At 43.0% G+C, this 15,951-nt stretch overlaps 1 protein-coding gene across 1 annotated transcript; it reads left to right on the plus strand.

Annotated features, from left to right (window-relative positions):
• The first annotated feature begins 5,677 nt into the window (after nt 1-5,677).
• LOC132403853 (EEF1A lysine methyltransferase 3-like) lies at nt 5,678-9,343 on the plus strand. The gene is made up of 3 exons (XM_059987596.1): nt 5,678-5,761; nt 6,622-6,733; nt 8,940-9,343. Exons 1-3 carry the CDS (start codon nt 5,717-5,719, stop codon nt 9,341-9,343), a joined length of 561 nt encoding a protein of 186 aa, XP_059843579.1. The 5' UTR covers nt 5,678-5,716.
• Nucleotides 9,344-15,951: the final 6,608 nt, after the last annotated feature.

Raw genomic sequence — 15,951 nt, forward strand, 5'->3', positions numbered from 1 at the left:
AACCTTACAAACCGCTCTTTTGCCCTCCATTTGTTTGGTGACAAAGTACATGTAGAAGCTGAAATAAGTTAAGAAGTTGAAGAAGCGGCCATAGTTAATATCGTCCACTGTTGGTCCAACCAATTGGCCTCGATACTGTAGGACTGTTTTGATGATGTCGAATGGAATGTTATCCATGATGAGGAATGGGGTCATGAGTTTCATCGAGGATGTTTTCTTCCAGAAATCGATCAGGGTCTTTCCAGATCAGAAACCTCAGATCAACAGTTCTGTGCAAACAGCATTCACTGCGCGAGAATAGATATTATGGTGCCGGTAACCAACATGAACTCAAGAAGTGCAGCTATGGTCTGTGCAAAGTCATCAAGGCAGCAAAACAACAATACAGACTCAACTTTCCACCAAAAAACATATGCATCTTATGGCAAGATCTGCACTCCGTCGCATACTTCAAGGTTAAAGGCAGTGGAGTCTCTAACTTCGATACCTCTCTCCCAGACAAGCTAAATTCTTTTTTCCTCAATTCAATGTTGCCAATACTGAGCCCCTGAGGAGACCTGCAAATGATGCAACAGGTAGCTTGGTCATCTCTGAGGCCGAAGTACACAGGTGTTTCCAATGGGTGTACAGTCGCAAGGATGCAGGACTGGACGGCATCCCAGGGCGAGTACAAGGATATGCGCGGCACAACTGGCAGGTGTGTTTACAGACATTTTTTAATTTCTCCCTCTTCCAGTTTAGAGTGTCCTGCTGCTTGAAATCATCCACCATTGTCCTAATACCTAAAAAAGACTACAGTAACATGTCTGAACGACTAGCGTCCTGTCGCAATCACATCAATGATAAGCAAATGCTTCGACAGGCTGGTCAAGGACCACATCTGCAGCTTGCTACCACCTACACTTGGCCCCTACAATTCTCCTGCCGACACAACTAATCGACAGATGACACAATATCCACAGCTCATCACAAGTCCTTACACATCTTGAGAAGAGGGAATTATTATGTGAGAATGCTGTTCTTTGACTACAGTTCAGCAGTCAACCCCATAATTCCCTTCAGGCTCAGAGACCTCAGCCTTGACCTTGCCTTGGGTAGCTAGATCTTGGACTTGCTGTCAGATTGCCTGCAGGTGATAAGAGTGGGCTCCCTCGCTACTGCCCCTCTGAACGTCAACACAGGGGCTCATCAGGGCTGTGTCCTAAGCCCCCTCCTTTACTCTCTGTACACCCTTGACTGTGTTACCGCCCATAGCTCCAATCCACTAATTAAATTTGCTGACGACACTGATTGGCCTAATCTCGAATATAATGAGGCAGTCTACAGAGAGGAAGTCATCACCCTGGTGTCAAGAAAACAACCTCTCCCTCAACATCGCAAGAACGAAGAAGCTGGTTGTGGACTGCAGGAGGAATGGAGACAGGCTAACCCTTATTGACATCAATGGATATGAGGTTGAGAGGGTGAACAGATTTAGGTTCCTCAGCAAAAACTTCACCGAGGATCTCACATGGTCTGTACATATTGGCTGTGTGGTGAAAAAGGCACAACACCACCTCTTTCACCTCAGACGGTGGAAGAAGTTTGGTATGGCCCACCAAATTCTAAAAACTTTCTATAGAGCCACGATTGGAAGCATCCTGTCTGGCTGCATCACTGCATGGTATGGAAACTGTACCGGTGTGTAAAAAGGGCCCAAAGGATCATTGGGGACTTGAGTCACCCCAACCACAAACTGTTTCAGCTGCTACCATACGGGAATATCCTGGTGAGTAGGTTTGCTAAGGCTACTGGGGAGAGTTTAAACTAGAAATGTTGGGGGGTGGGAACTGAAATGAAGAGATTGGGGAAGAGGTGGTTGGCTCACAAACAGAGAATGTTTGGAGACAGTGTGTGAGGGAGGATAGGCAGGTGATAGAGAAGGGACGTGCTCAGATAGATGGTTTGAGATGTGTCTATTTTAATGCAAGGAGTATTGTGAACAAAGCGGATGAGCTTAAAGCATGAATCAGTACTTGGAGCTATGAAGTGGTGGCCATTACAGATACTTGGATGGCTTAGGAACAGGAATGGTTACTTCAAGTGCTGGGGTTTAGATGTTTCAGAAAGGACAGGGATGGAGGCAAAAGAGGTGGGGGCGTGCACTGTTGATAAGAGATAGTGTCATGGCTGCAGAGAAAGTGGACATCATGGACAGATTGTTTACAGAGTGTCTGTGGGTGGAGGTTAGAAACAGGAAGGGGTCAATAACTTTACTGGGTGTTTTTTATAAGCCACCCAATAGTAACAGGGATATCAAGGAGCAGATTGGGAAACAGATCCTGGAAAGGTGTAACAAGAACAGAGTTATTGTGATGGGTGATTTTAATTTCCCAAATATTGATTGGCACCTCCATAGAGCAAGGGGTTTAGATGGAGTGGAGTTTGTTAGATGTGTTCAGGAAGGTTTCTTGACATAATACGTAGATAGGCCTAGAAGAGGAAAGACTGTATATAATTTGGTATTGGGAAATGAATCTGGTCAGGTGTCAGATCTCTCAGTGGGAGAGCATTTTGGAGATAGTGTTCATAATTCTATCTCCTTTACAACAACATTGGAGAGAGATAGGAACAGAAAAGTTAGAAAAGCGTTTAATTGGAGTAAGGGGTATTATGAGACTACCATGCAGGAAATTGGAAGCTTAATTTGGGAACAGATGTTCTCAGGGAGAACAGAAGAAATGTAGCAAATGTTCAGGGGATATTTGAGTGGAGTTCTGCATTATACTTTCCAATAAGACAGGGAAGTTATGGTAGAGTACAGGAACCGTGGTGTACAAAGGCTGTAATAAATCTGGTCAAGAAGAAAAGAAAAGCTTACAAAAGGTTCAGAGAGCTAGGTAATGTTAGAGATCTAGAAGTTTATAAGGCTAACAGGAAGGAGCTTAAAAAGGAAATTAGGAGACCCAGAAGGGGCCATCAGAAGGCCTTGGTGGGCAGGATTCAGAAAAACCCCAAGGCATTCTACAAGTATGTGAAGAGCAAGAGGATAAGAAGTGGAAGAATACGACCTATCAAGTGTGACAGTGGGAAAGTGTGTATGGAACCGGAGGAAATAGCAGAGGTACTTGATGAATACCTCAGTATTCACGATGGAAAATGGGTTTGGTGATTGTAGTGATGACTTGCAGCAGACTGAAAAGCTTGAGCATGTAAATATTAAGAAAGAGGATGTGCTGGAACTTTTGGAAAGCATCAAGTTGGATAAGTCACCGGGACCAGATGAGAAGTACCTCAGGCTACTGTGGGAGGTGAGGGAGCAGATTGCTGAGCCTCTGGCGATGATCTTTGCATCATCAATGGATCTGGGAGAGGTTCTGGAGGATTGGAGGGTTGTGGATGTTGTTCCTTTATTCAAGAAAGGGAGTAGAGATAGACCAAGTAATTATAGACCAGTGAGTCTTACTTCAGTGACTGGTAAGTTGATGGAGAAGACCCTGAGAGGCAGGAATTATGAACATTTGGAGAGGTATAATATGATTAAGAATAGTCAGCATGGCTTTATCAAAGGCAGGTTGTGCCTTACGAGCCTGAATGAATTTTTTGAGGATGTGACTAAACACATTGATGAAGGTAGAGCAGTAGATGTAGTGTATGTAGATTTCAGCAATGCATTTGATAAGGTACCCCATCGAAGGCTTATTGAGAAGTAAGGAGGCATGGGATCTCAGGGAACCTTGCTTTGTGGATCCAGAACTGGCTTGCCTACAGAAGGCAAAGAGTGGTTGTAGACGGGTCATATTCTGCATGGAGGTCAGTCTCCAGTGGTGTGCCTCAGGGATCTGTTCTGGGACCCTTACTCTTTGTGATTTTTATAAATGACCTGGATGAAAAAGTGGAGGGATGGGTTAGTAAGTTTGCTGATGACACAAAGGTTGGGGGTGTTGTGGGTAGTGTGGAGGGCTGTCACAGGTTACAGTGGGACATTTATAGAATGCAAAACTGGGCTGAGAAGTGGCAGATGGAGTCCAACCCAGATAAGTGTGAAGTGGTTCATTTTGGTAAATATGATGGCAGAATATAGTATTAATGATAAGAGGCTTGGCAGTGTGGAAGATCAGAGGGATCTTGGGGTTCGAGACCATAGGACACTTAAAGCAGCTGTGCAGGTTGATTTTGTGGTTAAGAAAGCATATGGTAGATTGGCCTTCATTAATTGTGGAATTGAATTTAGGAGCCGAGAGGTAATGTTTCAGCTATATAGGACCCTGGCTGGCCTCCACTTGGAGTACTGTGCTCAGTTCTGGTTGCCTCACTACAGGAAGGATGTAAAAACCACAGAAAGGGTACAGAGGAGATTTACAAGGATGTTGCCTGGATTGGGGAGCATGCCTTATGAAAACAGGTTGAGTGAACTTCTTGTTTCATGAATCGTGTAGCAAAGTGAAGATATTGAAGACATTTTAAAGACAATGAGGTCCGGTAAACAACGCAATCAAATTGACTCGTTTGTTCAAGGATACTGAACTTTGCAAAATTAACGTTAATTGAATACTACTGTGTAGCCTAATGTTTACCAGTTCGTTTTCATAAATAATTACAAAGTAGACAAAATCTACTTGAATAAAATGATAAACATGTTTTGATTTGCATACTGTTTCAATGTATCGAAATCCATTTCGTTTACACTTCGTTCCATAACACAGAAACAATATAGTCCTTTTGTGTTTCTCAGATCGTGAGATATACGTCATTGTTCTCTGGGCCCGGTCTCATCTCATTTATTATTCTACCATCTCTTTAACTAGTAATAATAGACATACTTTTTTTTATTGCCGATATCTAAGGCGATACCTTAGATTACCCTAGGTATTGATCTATCCATGGTCTTGATATCTTAGCATCCCCAAAGAAACACGCAAACTTTAGTCGTCAATGGAAAATTACATTGGATCCATTTAAAAATATGTGGGGAAACACCGTGAACAGCAGCGTTCAAGACGACGAATTGTAAAGTTATCAATGTTAGACTTGGCATTTTCAAGTATATACATATTTTCTACATGGCGAAAGGCTTAAAACCCTTGAGGAGCGGGCCAATTGGAGGTGCCAAGCGCAGAAATCATTAAAAGTTGGCCCATAGGTACAAAAGGTTATTGGAAATTTGACTACATTTCAGGGAAGGTATAATTTACATTGCGGCCACATAAAGCTTTAGACTTTTGCATTTTGTTTCTTACTTCGTGGCATTTGAGAATTATTTTGTTTACGACTGATTATTTATGAGAATAAAATCCAAGTACATAAACGATTGATATGATAGAGATGGTTTGAGAAATAAGAAATTGCAATGTTTAGCATTCCTTTCTATTGAGTCATGCTTGGCTGAATGTTTAACAGTTTTTCCACACAAACTGGGTAAAATTGGGAATTGGCATTCGTAAACGGAAATCTAATGAGTGCTTACGCATTTGTGAAACATTTTAATACGTCGTTAGAATTCGGAACTGGATACATATGCGGAGCTCTTAACTGGTTTCTCAAACTCAGATCCTAGCCTGCGACTATTGTTTCACAAGGTCGACAAAGAGGGAAGAAAGGGGTAAAATTCATGGCAACTACGCAGTATCGGCAAGGTTCCATCTACTCCAACGGCGAGCATGAGGACAACGAGTCGGCAACTTTAATCCGCTGGAATAACTTCGAAATTTGCGGATTTAGTTTGAAGATCGCCCGAATGATGGATGCAAGATTGGGCATTTCCTCGTATATTTGGGACGCTGTAAGTCTATTGTATTGTTGTAACGGGCAACAATCTAAACTTAACTCCTCACATCCGTTTAGAAGATAAATGTTACCCTTTCCTCCGTGTTTTCATTTAAACTGTATTACTCTACATAGTGGGAAAAATATTTGAAAAGTATATCACGGGTAAGGCATAGCATTAATTAATTCGCCCTATCATCGTCTATAACTTGCATTCATGCTACGAATACAAACACAACATTGTAATATAGCAAGTATCTTTTGTTTAGCATTGTTTTAGCATCCGAGTCAGAAGGTCGGGCAGCCTCGTAGTTAAGGACCGTCATAACATACATTTCCACCCCCTATTCGTGTGCTGTTATCTAAATCATGTAATTACACGTCTGGGCACAGTTGTGGTCTAAACCCTGACGCTCGCAGTTTAACAAGACGGGAACGTGTACAGTCTTTAGTCTTCACAATCGAAACGCAGTTAATTTTAAGAATCGACCCTGCATTCCCACTACAGATCTAGTCACAGAGATAAGACGCTGAACCGAAGTCACACTTCGGTTCAGTCACTGAGTTACATACAAACCACCCCGCTATATTGTGTCCATATACTGGATAGATTTGCATTGTCCTGGTCATTCATCTCCCATGGTACCTAAGCTGACTACTAAATTCTAAATTATCCGATCTGGCAAGGCCCGGTGAGGTATCCCGGTGCTGCGAACGGTTCAAAGCATTGGAGAAGGCCAGTTCTGCAATACTGTGACAAAATTCAGAAATAGACAGAGTGCCCTTTCCGAGGTCCTTTCTCAACCCTTGCGAAGACTTGTCTGAACTCACCCCGACATTCTATTAGTCTAATCTGCACATTTTTCGTCTTTTCAGGGCATTTCCCTGTGCCAGTATTTTGAGAAGGAGGACATCAATTTCACTGGGAAGGAAGTAATTGAGCTGGGATCTGGCACCGGAATCGTGGGGATATTGGCAGCTCTACTTGGTGAGTGACGGCAGAGGGAGCAGCCCAATGCTATTGCTGTATGGGGAGACCTGTCTGTGTCTTGGTAGAAGTGATTTCCTATCTAACAGTAAAGAATATGCATTGCTGAAGCGTCTTTCATAATATAGCAGCAATGTCAAGCTTATCCTCACAATGCTACTTAATACATTCTGTAATTCCTCTAGGGAAAGAGGAAGCCCGAAGTTTCTTTTTTTTATCCGACGACTTTGATCTTTGTCTTACGGTGATTTTTCTTTTAGTAAGATACCGTTTAAATATGGACATCCTTCTTTTATAAAACATGCAACCGTATTGTAGAATCGTCCATTCTCCCCAACTTGTTCAAGCCGACCAGCAGACACCTTTTCCTATTAAACCGCACTTGGTCCCAGTAGCATCCGTGTGATGAGAAAAGATCCTGAGGCAGGGTTGCAAACTGAAACGTTGAGATTTTTCTTTCCTGTCACAAGTGCTTCTTGACCCGTGAGTTCTTCCAGCAGATTGTTCGTCCAGTTTGCTGTCTTTTGAGACTCCGAGGCATCCTGTCTCAAAGATTAAAGATCCACTTTATTTGCCATATATGTCTGCATGCATTAGGAATTTTCCGTGGATATAGCTTAAAGGACAGATATGGAACAAAATATGTACAAATCTGTAAATACCTGTCCCACACTTTTTTTGTTACGGAAGAGGAGGTGAGGCAGCTGTTCAGAAAGCAAAATTCTGTGTCCAGAAGGCTGGTCGTAACTTTATCTCTCCTGCATCCCTTAAACACTGCGCTAATCAACTGTCTACAGTTATTACCGACATTTTCAACCAGTCTCTCAAACTATGCACTATTCTAGCATGTTTTAAGAAATCTGTTATCTTTTGAATCTCCAAACAAAGATCTCTAGACTCAATGACTACAGGCCAGTTGCACTTACATCAGTCACAATGAAGACATAGGAAAGTCTGGTCATGTCATTCTCATCCATAACTCCAGCTTTTACAGATCCCCTACAGAGCCAACAGATCTCCAGATGATACAGTTATCATCGATCTTCACTTCATTCTACACCACCTCGACTCTCCTAGCACTTATCGGGATTTTTTGTTGTCATTGATCTCAATTCAGCTTTAAATACCACCATCCTTGAGCTTTTTCAAGAGAAACCCTCCAAACATGACGTATCAGGTAAGTGGATCTCTGACAGGAGGCAGAATGTATGTATGTATGTATGCCTTCATAGGCTCAAATGCTGCCTATAGGAGACGGAAAATCAAGTAGCATTCGTATAAGGCATTGATAAGACCACCCTTAGGTTTTTGGTCGCCACACCACACAGAGAATTTCTCAGCAGTAAAGAGATTCGCTGGGATGTTGCCTGGGCTTGGAGGGATTTACTTGTATGTAGAGTGGAGAAGCTGTGGTTACTCTTATTGGAATGTAGGTGGATGAGGCACAACTTTATAGAGGTTTATAAAATTATGAGTACAGACGGTCAGAATCTTTCTTCCAAGGCTGAAAAATGTAGAACTACAGGACACGCTTTAAGGTAAGGGCAGAAGAATATAAAAGAGATCTGAAGGATAATGTTTGCCTTGAATATCTGCAACGAGTTGCCAGGAGAAGTAGTGAGGGAGATACTATAAAAACGTGTAAACTGTGTTACGACAAAATGTAATCGAAAGAAACACATAGACTGGGGATAAAAGTGCCCACTTTGTTTTCACTTTAGTGAGACGCGCACTTATGACATGGTGGTGTAAAAACGTATGCCAATTACGAGCCTTTACATATAATATGTAAACAACAACAAATGCTTAAATAATATGATTGACAATTTGAGTGAAGTATTAAATAGACAACAAAGCCATTTAAATGGGTACGCCGACAACGAAAGAGCAGAAGGATACGGTCTAATACAAATAGGATGAGCAAAAGTAAAAATCAGGGAACGTACCGACGAGATAGCTCGAGGACCCAACTTGTATGTTCCTCTGCCTCGACGATTGCAGCCTCTCATTTCACTTGCTCCTATGTTTTCCTCCCACCCGGGGAGGTGCTCTCACCTGTAGAACCTGCGGTTCAGAGAGCCAAAGGGTGACTGCGATCACTCTCTGTTTTCGGCGGCTGTAATAATGTCTTTATAAATATGGTGTAAGAACAGACGTCTTCCAGGATAACCATGAGTTAAACATCGGCATCTTTTTTTATTCTCAGGTGGCAATGTTACCATGACAGACAAACCGGATATCCTGAAACAAATAAAGGGCAATATTTCAATCAACGTCCCTTTAGCATGCCGACATCGTTTAAACGTTCGTCCGCTGATTTGGGGAGAAGATCAGAATAATTTCCCCACCAAATATGATTTCATTCTGGGTTCGGACATCGTCTACAGCTCAGTTTGCTATCCCGCGCTTTTAGAAACACTGCGTTACCTCTGCAGCGAAGAAACCACGATTTTCCTTTCATCGGAACTCCGACATGGGAACGGGTCCATCCCCTTCCATGATGTAATCCTGCCTGACTATTTTAACTGTGAGGTCGTACACAGATCAGAATCTAAGAGCATTATTGTGTATAAATTGACTAAAATTGTTAGAACGCACAGAAAAAAATAGAAGATGTAACTGGAATATCATTGTCACTCGCCTCATATCATGTAGTTCATATGTAGACAACGCATAAATTTACACTAATATCTTAAACATAATGCAGTAGTTAAAGCCTTTACTGCAGTTGTTGTAACAAGTTGCTGTACCTCTGTGACATAAATGGAACCTAATTATTAGAAATTTTGATCTACTGTTTGCAAAGCGTAGTTAAGTTAGACGCCCGTGCTTGCCAGTAATGGGGAAGACGCGCGGGATTTATCATTTAGTTCAGTTCTCCAGTCTAACTCTTTGTATTCGATGTTAGGATGCTTCGTGTCTTACACGCACTAAGATAAACACGCATAAAAAGGAAACTTAAACTACTGATTGGAGCTTGGAAGAATGAAAGGTGATGTTATTGAAACACATAACATTCATAGGAGGTGAAACGATCAATAGAGAGAGGGTGGATCTCATGGGAGGTCCAGGCCGGAGGGCATAGTCTCAGAATATGATGCCACTTATTTCAGACTGCGAGAGAAAGAGTTCCTTATTTGAGAGGATTGTGGAACTGTGCCAGAGAGCTGTGGGAGCAGAGTCCTTGAATTTATGCGGTAGGCTTCCAAGCAGCAACCATCTCAAGCTATGGGGCTATTTGTCAGTTAGAGCATCTGTATTTTATTGCCAATTGTTGGCAATGGTTCCCGCACTTCAAAGTTACTGCTGAAAACATTGGGTAAAATATCCTTGAACCTTTAATGCGAAAGTTAAAAATGTTACCGTGAAGTCCAATACTGCAGATAGAAAGCATCTGAGGATAACCAACATCACTCAATGAGTGCGGATACTTTGGCTTTAGAGAAGAACGTTCAGTCGAGTTACAGAGAAACACGACGAATCCTTTCCTATTGTTGCAATACGTTGATTGCGCAAACGAAAGGGCTTTTAAGTAAATTTTATGCACCAGATTAAAACTCATTTTGTTACAGTAATTTTGGTGTACACGTCTTTCGTGAGAATTAAGCAAAAACCATATCTCAGTTCTTGCGAAAATCATTGCATCTGATGCCCGATCCTAGTGCTCTTTGTCAGGATCGCTCACACTAACACATCCCCCTTTTTTTCCACCGTCGAAGCTCAAATCCAACATTGCTCACGTTCACCAACAGTAGGAAGGGAGTGCGTGTGGTAGGCGAGACGCAGCCACAGGAGATAAACTCAATCAAGAGTTATGAAGTACATTCAAGAAGATACTTCTTACCGTATTCATGCCTTCATGCCTTGACCAGTCAACAATCAGCCTCTGCCTCTGCCTAAGTATACATAAAGACTTGTCCTCCCCGACTGTTGTGGCAATGAATTCCACAGATTCACCACTTGCCAGCTTAAATAAAATTCCTTCTCATCGCCGTTGTGAAAGGACGCCCCTCTATTCTGAGGCTGTGTCCTCTGGTCTTAGACTCTCCCATCACAGGAAACATCCTCTCCACATCCACTCTATTTAGGCTTTTCACCATTCGACAGGTTTCAATTAGATCACCTGTCATTCTTCTGAATTGGAGTGAATACAGGCCCAGAATTATCAAATGTTCTTCATATGACAAGCCGTTCATTTTCATGAACGTCCTTTGAACACTCTCCAGTTTCAGAATGCCCTTTCTAAGATAAGAGGCCCAACTTGCTCACAATACTCCAAGTGAAGTCTCACCAGTGTTTTATAAAGTGTCAATATTAGATCTTTGCTTTTATATTCCAGTCCTTTTGAAATGAATGCTAACACCGCCTTTGCCTTCCTCACCGCTGACTCAACATGCAAATTAACCTTTAGGGAATCCTGCACAAGGACTCCCATCTCCCATTGCGCTTCAGTATTTTGTATCTTCTTTCCATTTAGAAAATAGTCTACCCATTAATTTCTTCGAGCAAAGTGCATGACCACACACTTTCCGACACTGTACTCCATCTACCATTTCTTTGCCCATTCTCCTAATCCGTCTAAGTCCTGTAGCCTCTCTACTTCCTCAATGCAATCCGGCCCTCCACCCATCTTCATATTGTCTGCAAACATATAGAGTGGGAAAGCAGGATCACATTTCAGCAGTAGACGGTCATCCATGATCATACGTATCCCGTTTCCTTGTTTCTACGCTTCCTTGTTTGTAATTTTTGAAGGTGACCTGGTCGTTATAAGAGGGCGGCTCAACTGGTGTGGAAATAATATTTCAAAAATCCGACTTTGAAGTTGTATGTTGCATGACACGCATTAAACTGATCGCTGTTAGCACGAACTGCTGGTAACGTGATGCATCATTTTACCGCGCTTTGGAAAGTTTACTAAGTTTTGTCAAGGTTCCGGTATGTCTGAGTATGGCAATGATGATCATTCCTGCGTGCAACAGGAATATCTTCTGTTCAGCAGCAATTACCCGTCGCCTCTCCCCTCCAATTATCGTATTATTCCGCGAGAAACATTCAGACTCGGAGATCTCAACATATATCTTGCGTTTCTCGCGTTCTTTCCGTCCAGTGTTGTCCACTACATCGGTGGAAGGATAGAAACGTTGTTAATGTATTTCATTTTCCTGACGATAAATGAACATCCGATAACATCAAAATTCTCATCCAAAGCTAATTTCGACCGTTTGTTCTCCTTTGGAATGTCCAGCACAGTGTCCGTCCAGAACTGTCCCTTGAGAAGTTATTGGTGAGTCGCATAGCTGCTCATAGCACAAAGCGGTAACACTTCCATCAAAAGCAACACACACACAAAATGCTGGAGGAACCCGGCAGACCAGGCAGCATCTATGAAAAATAGTAAACAGTCGACGTTTCGGATCGAGTCGCTTCGTCACTGGAAAGGAAGGGGAGAAATCAGTGTAAGAAGGTGGGGGAGGGGAGGAATAAGTACAAGGTGGCAGGCGATAGGTGAAACCGGGAAAGGGAGTCAAGTAAAGACCTAGGAAGTTGATTAGTGGAAGAGATAAAGGGCTGGAGAAAGGGGGGGGGGGGATCTGATAGGAGTGAGTAGACCATGGAAGAAAGGGAAGGAAGAGGAGCATGGGGTGGTGGGGGGGGGGGTGATGGCAGGAAAGGAGATAAAGTGTGAGAGGAAAACAGGAATGGGGAATGGTGAAGGAGAACGGGGGCAATTACCAGAAGTTTCAGAAATCGCTGGTCATGCCATCAGATTGGAGGCTACCCAGACCGTGCTGCCCTTTCAGCCCGAGTGTGGCCAGATCAGGGCGGTAGTGGAGAGCATGGACTGACATTTTGGAATAGGAATGGGAAGTGGAATTGAAATAGGCGGCTACAGTGGAATCCCGATTTTTACGGCGGATGAAGCGTAGGTGCTTGCCAAAGCAGTCTCCCAATCCACGGCGGGTCTCACAGATATACAGGAGGCCACACGAGAAGCACTGGATACAGTAAATAGCCACAACAGATTCGCAGGTGACTGCTTGAGCCCTTGAATGGCAGTGAGGGAGGAGGCGCAGTGGCAGGTGTGGCTCTTGTTCCGCTTGCAAGTATAAGAACCAGGGGAGAGATCAGTGGGGAGGGCCGAATGGACAAGGGAATCACGTAGGAAGTGATACTTTCTTCAGTCGTTTTCTACATGACCACATGATCATGAACTTTCGACTCGGTCCCACGATTTACCAGTAAAACGCAGTGAGAAGAATGTTATTGCCCACTCTTGTTGTCTGTCTATCACTCTGTAGGTGTGCTGATTGTCACCTACCCACACCCTTCCTCTCGATTCCAGCAAACTACTTTCCCGGACCATTCTTCAATTCTCATCGCGTTTTCTATGCCCGTCTGGCTCATCACCGCCGCTTCTCTGCTTTTCCACGGAATGGGTACTCATCATCTCTAAATCTGCTTTTGGAACAAATCAGTGCAAAATCACAAGGTGCAAAATCAGTTCATCCCCCAGAGAAGGAAGGATTCAAAGGGGGAAAGGGGCCACAGTGGTTGACAAAGGAAGTCAGAGATTGCATAGCATTAAAAAAAAAGGAAATATGATAGAGCTAAGGTGAGTGGGAGGACAGATGAATGGGAAATTTTTAAGGAACTTAACTAAAAAGACAATACGGGGAGAAAAAAATGAGGTACGAACACAAGCTAGCCAGGAATATAAAGGAAGATAGCAAAAGCTTTTTTAGGTATGTGAAAAGAAAGAAGATAGTTAAGAACAATGCTGAGCCCTTGAAGAATGAATTGGGTGAAATTATTATGGGAAACAGAGAAATGGCAGAAGAATTTAATAAGTACTTTAGATCTGTTTTCACTAAGGAAGACACAAGCAATCTCCCAGATGTATGGATGGGCCAAGGACATAGGGTAACAGAGGAAATAAAACAGATTGACATTAGGAAGGAAACGATGATGAGAAGACTGTTGGGACTGAAGGCTGACAAATCCCCAGGTCCAGATGGTCTGCACCCTAGGGTACTAAAGGAGGTGGCCCTGGAAATTGCGGATGCATTGGTAATCATTTTCCAATGTTCCTTAGATTCAGGATCAGTTCCTGAGGATTGGAGAATGGCTAATGTTATCCCACTTTTTAAAAAAGGAGGGAGGGAGAAAACAGAGAACTATCGACCTGTCGGCCTGACATCGGTGGTGGGGAAGATGCTAGAGTCCATTATTAAAGATGAAATAGTGGCATCTAGATAGCAGTGATAGGATTGGGCTGAGCCAGCATGGATTTACCAAGGGTAAATCATGCTTTACTAATCTGTTGGAGTTTTTCGAGGATGTAACCAGGAAGTGAGACGGAGGATATCCAGTGGATGTAGTGTACCTCGATTTTCAGAAGGCATTTGATAAGGTGCCACATAGGAGATTGGTGGGTAAAATCAAAGCTCATGGCATTGGGGGGAAGATATTGACATGGATAGAAAACTGGTTGGCAGATAGAAAGCAAAGGGTAGCGGTGAATGGGTGTTTCTCGGAATGGCAGGTGGTGACTAGTGGGGTGCCACAGGGCTCGGTATTGGGACCACAGCTGTTTACCATTTACGTTAACGATTTGGATGAAGGCATAAAAAATAACATCAGCAAATTTGCTGATGATACTAAGCTGGGTGGCAGTGTGACATGTGATGAGGATGTTAGGAGAATTCAGGGTGACTTGGATAGGCTGGATGAGTGGGCAGATACTTGGCAGATGAAGTTTAATGTGAACAAGTGTGAGGTTATCCACTTTGGGAGTAAGAACAGGAAGGCAGATTATTATCTGAACGGTGTAGAGTTGGGTAAGGGAGAAATACGAAGAGATCTCGGAGTCCTTGTTCATCAGTCACTGAAGGTGAATGAGCAAGTGCAGCAGGCAGTGAAGAAGGCTAATGGAATGTTGGCCTTTATTACAAAGGGAATTGACTACAAGAGCAAGGAAATCCTCTTGCATTTGTACAGAGTCCTGGTGAGACCACACATGGAGTATTGTGTACAGTTTTGGTCTCCAGGGTTAAGGAAGGACATCCTGGCTGTAGAGGAAGCGCAGCGTAGATTCACGAGGTTAATTCCTGGGATGTCTGGACTGTCTTACGCATAAAGGTTAGAGAGACTGGGCTTGTACACGCTGGAATTAAGGAGATTGAGAGGGGATCTGATTGAAACATAAGATTATTAAGGGATTGGACAAGATAGAGGCAGGAAATATATTCCAGATGCTGGAAGAGTCCAGTACCAGAGGGCATGGTTTGAGAATAAGGGGTAGGTCATTTAGGACAGAGTTAAGGAAAAACTTCTCCCAGAGAGTTGTGGGGGTCTGGAATGCACTGCCTTGGAAGGTAGTGGAGGCCCATTCTCTGGATGCTTTCAAGAAGGAGCTAGATAGGTATCTTATGGATAGGGGAATCAAGGGATATGGGGACAAGGCAGGAACAGGGTATTGATAGTAATTGATCAGCCATGATCTCAAAATGGCGTTGCAGGCTCGAAGGGCCGAATGGTCTACTTCTGCAACTATTGTCTACTGTCTATTTTCAGTTCGCTCAGCCAGGTGGTATTCCGCTTTAGTGATTTAGCTGTACCTGATTTATTTTTCTACACACGAGTTTCCATAAGTTAGTCAGCAACCAGCCATCTATTCCAAAGGAATAGAATACACCTTTATCTCGGTGCATATCAATAATGCTTCCTTTCCAGAAAAAGCTAATGTAAGCTTGCTTCAATATATTTTAAACAATTCGACTCTGTTTTCTTCATGTCTACCCTTGGTTTGATGGACGGTACGAAACTGAAAACTGGTGCCTCCTCCAAACCGTGAGGCCACAATTACCAGAACACTGAATATCATTCTGCTGACATTTGGCATACAGTGCTGTGCAGGACGGTGACCGACTTAGGGGATCTCTCTTGTGTGTCACCAATACACAAATCAGGTACAAGTTAAGAACTACTTGATAAATTAGCTGCGAAGTTTATACCAATGGTAATTTATCCGGACAGTTTACTGGATGTAATTTATCCCATTCTCAGGCATCAAACAATCGTGTTGCACCCCCACTCTGTATCTCTGCTTACTGACGATGAACCTCTCCTCTTACCGTCACTAAAAATATCATGTTTTGCATGTTTTGATGTGAATCTGAGCACCCAGATGGGTGCAAGAATGTCGTAATGTTATC

Source organism: Hypanus sabinus, chromosome 2 (genome assembly GCF_030144855.1).
Source record: "Hypanus sabinus isolate sHypSab1 chromosome 2, sHypSab1.hap1, whole genome shotgun sequence".
Lineage (NCBI taxonomy): Eukaryota > Metazoa > Chordata > Chondrichthyes > Myliobatiformes > Dasyatidae > Hypanus > Hypanus sabinus.